This window comes from Poromitra crassiceps (genome assembly GCF_964638095.1).
Source record: "Poromitra crassiceps genome assembly, chromosome: 5".
In the NCBI taxonomy this organism is placed as follows: domain Eukaryota; kingdom Metazoa; phylum Chordata; class Actinopteri; order Beryciformes; family Melamphaidae; genus Poromitra; species Poromitra crassiceps.
In genome coordinates this window covers 55,735,584-55,739,529 of record NC_139642.1, presented here as the reverse complement: position 1 = coordinate 55,739,529, position 3,946 = coordinate 55,735,584, and the positions used below count along the sequence as shown (strand labels likewise).

Below are 3,946 nucleotides of genomic sequence, written 5' to 3'. Positions count from 1 at the left end.
GGGACAAGAGAGGAGAGAGAGGAGGGGGAGAGAGGGGGCAAGAGAGGAGAGAGAGGAGGGGGAGAGAGGAGAGAGAGGAGAGAGAGGAGGGGGAGAGAGAGGGCAAGAGAGGAGAGAGAGGAGGGGGAGAGAGGAGAGAGAGGAGGGGGAGAGAGAGGGCAAGAGAGGAGAGAGAGGAGGGGGAGAGAGGGGGAAGAGAGGAGAGAGAGGAGGGGAGAGGGGGCAAGAGAGGAGAGAGAGGAGGGGGAGAGAGGGGGAAGAGAGGAGGGGGAGAGAGGGTGAAGAGAGGACAGGGGGAGAGACACAGAGAGGGGGAGAAAGAGGGAGAGAGTCAGGGAAAGAGAAATACTCTGGCTTTCATATAGTTACTATGGCGACACCTTTTGAAATAAGGCCAGGAGAATGAATCATTCATTTCAGCACACATTAACCTCCTGTGTGTGTGTTTGTGTGTGTGTGTGTGTGTGTGTGTGTGTGTGTGTGTGTGTGTGTGTGCGTGCGTGTGTGTGTGTGTGTGTGTGTGTGTGGTGCGTGAGCGTGTGCGTGTGTGTGTGTACTTTTATTCATATATTACTTCATGCGTACGTCCTTGTGCGTTAGTGTTTGTATTACTGCCTGTGCCTGTGAGTGGGCACGGTATTACGGGTCTACCATGAGTCAGGCATGTGTGTGTGTGTGTGCGTGTGTGTGTGTGTGTGTGTGTATTGCTTACCTCTTGGGTCTACCTGGGCCAGGTAGGTGAGGGTACAGTGGTTGGGTCCCTGGCTCTGGATCATGTAACCAGTCTGAATGGATACAGCTCGCACCATGTCCTTCTTAGGAGGGTATTTCTGCACACACAAACACACACACACACACACACACACACACACACACACACACACACGCGCACACACACGCACACACACACACACGCGCACACACACGCACACACACACACACACACACACACGCACGCACACACACACACACACACTCTTGTTATCATCCTCAAACTCTGTCTTGTGATGTGATAGTGATGTCGCCGATGCTTGTTGTCTTGTTGTTGATGTTGTTGTTTTTTTTGCCACAGACGATGATGTACAGAACAATTTTCCTAACGGACAAATAAATACTTTCATTCATTCATTCATTGATCACTGATGATGTCATACCCACTGATGGGTCATATTGTGACATCATCAGTAATATCATAAATCCTTCCGACATGGGAAATAAGTGTTCACACTTTTCTTGGATTTTGTTCGGCTACAGTATATCCATAAATCAAATCGACCAATCAATCCCTGCTGAGGTTATAAATTGTCTGACTCTTCCTCGGAAGTGAGCGAGTGTAGTCTGGATCTCTGCTTCCTACGTATCTGTCTGATGTGAAATCCACACTAATCCACACACTGCAGATAGCAGCAGAAGGGGCCAAATTTAGCTCGCTCACTAGCCCGACACTTCCTGCTTTGACTATACGTCTTTTTAATTATTCATCATTTGAAGAGGAGCATTGGTTAGCCGCCCGTGCTAATTGGGACAGGGAGGCTGCGGGGCACTTAAGAAGCACACTGTGCAGCGCTCCACGTAAGAAGCCTGATCAGGAGAGGCGCAGATACCTGCTGTGTCGTGCCTCATCTCTGTGGTGCTGCCCCCTCTCTGTTTACAGGTTACCCTGCAGGGATTTTCTGCTTATCCAGAGAAACTGAAGTAAAACAGGCAAATCAAAGCATTCATGAATCATCATTATTTGGAAGCTGCCAGGGAGTTAAAGTGCAACTCTGCAAGGAGGACACATGATGACGTTAGGGGCCAGAGGAAGCTAGCGGGCTGAAATAAAGGACATTTTAGAGCATCATCAAATGCATTTTTCTGTCACCAGCGGGTGGCGCACTACAGTCCTGATGGAAGCCAGCCACCATTTGGGAGCCAGGAAACTTAATAACAAATAGCAACCGATATTTACTGAATGTAATTCATTATGGCACAGGCCTCTCTTGCAGAGTGTGAAGTAGACTCTTTGCGATTATTGTTTCAAGTACAGTCAACTACAATTAGTACAGCCTACTGGACTGTGGCAGGTGGATTTTAAAAGCTGTTTGCTGAAGAAAACGCACACACACACACACACACACACACACACACACACACACACACACACACACACACACAAAGAAACACACACTGTAACGTGTTCCTAACCACTTCTTGATGCAGGAATGCGGAAGCGAAGGCGAATGTGGAAGTCAACAGCGAGCAATCACATGAGTCTTATCCTTCTGTAAACATTACAGTAGAGAGGGAGACGGAGAGAGAGAGGATGGCTGAGAGACAGACAGGAGAGACAGACTGAAAGAGAGACAGACAGGAGAGACAGACTGAAAGAGAGAGACAGAGAGGAGAGACCGACTGAAAGAAGAGACAGACTGAAAGAGAGACAGACAGGAGAGACAGACTGAAAGAAGAGAGACAGGAGAGACAGACTGAAAGAAAGAGAGAGACAGGAGAGACAGACTGAAAGAAGAGACAGAGAAGAGAGACTGACTGAAAGAAAGAGACAGACAGGAGAGACAGACTGAAAGAAGAGACAGAGAAGAGAGACCGACTGAAAGAAAGAGACAGAGAGGGGAGACCGACTGAAAGAAAGAGAGAGACAGGAGAGACAGACTGAAAGAAAGAGACAGACAGACAGGAGAGAGACTGAAAGAAAGAGAGAGACAGGAGAGACAGACTGAAAGAAAGAGACAGACAGGAGAGACAGACTGAAAGAAGAGACAGACAGGAGAGACAGACTGAAAGAAAGAGACAGACAGGAGAGACAGACTGAAAGAAAGAGAGAGACAGGAGAGACAGACTAAAAGAGAGAGACAGACAGGAGAGACAGACTGAAAGAAGACACAGACAGGAGAGACCGACTGAAAGAAAGAGAGAGAGAGGAGAGACCGACTGAAAGAAAGAGACAGAAAGGGAGAGAGAGACAGACTGGAAGAAAGAGACAGACAGACAGGAGAGACAGACTGAAAGAGACAGACAGACAGGAGAGACCGACTGAAAGAAAGAGAGAGAGAGGAGAGACCGACTGAAAGAAAGAGACAGACAGGAGAGAGAGACAGACTGAAAGAAAGAGACAGACAGACAGGAGAGACAGACTGAAAGAAAGAGAGAGAGAGAGGGAGAGAGAGAGAGAGAGAGAGAGAGAGAGAGACAAGGAGAGACAAGAAGAAATGGAGATGGTCAGGAAAAGACAAGGTGTTTACACTGGATAGTTGTGACCCTGCTCCTTCCAGTTGGCAAAACCAACAGACAACATGGACAAGAAGACAAAGGCTGACATTTTGGGCCTGATTCCAAACTGAAACTGGTCTCATCAGTTTCCCCACTAATTATAGGATTTGTTTAATTGGTGTTTCACACTGTCACTTCTTCAAGTTCCTCAAAAGCACGTTGAAGTGATGGTGATGGTGATGACTCTCAGCCTGAGAGAAGACGAGTCAATAACTCTGTTCTTTCCAGGTCACCATATGAAGGGCGAGAGGAAAGGGAGGATTCTCTCCATTTGGACCAGTGCCCAACTCTATTCACTTAGAGGATTTTTACATCGCTGAGTAATATGACCTCGGTACAGCATTATCACTCGCCCCTCTCTCTCTCTCTCTCTCTGTCTGTCTCTCTCACACACACACACACACACACACACACACACGCGCGTACGTACGCACGCACGCACACGCACGCACACAGCTTTGTGATACCGCCTTTTGTTAAACATTTGAGGATTACTTTTGGTAGCCTACTGCACTACACCCATTAAGCTTGCTAAACTGGATCAACATTCAAGTAGGCTCACCCTAAAGTTCAAACTCATTTCAAAATGGGCCATTTGTTCCACAACGTAGCATTAGCGCTAGCATTCCAACGCAACTTTGAACACGGACGCACGCACACACACACACACACACAC

The 3,946-nt window shown here is 47.7% G+C and overlaps 1 protein-coding gene across 1 annotated transcript in view; it reads right to left on the bottom strand.

The window, feature by feature from the left end:
- Positions 1 to 3,946, bottom strand: part of stard10 (StAR related lipid transfer domain containing 10) — a 30,114-nt gene that overhangs the window by 2,345 nt on the left and 23,823 nt on the right. The window contains exon 4 of the mRNA XM_083637184.1: positions 657 to 830. Within this exon, the coding sequence (XP_083493310.1) occupies positions 657 to 830 (174 nt within the window). The remainder of the gene's footprint in view (positions 1 to 656; positions 831 to 3,946) is intronic.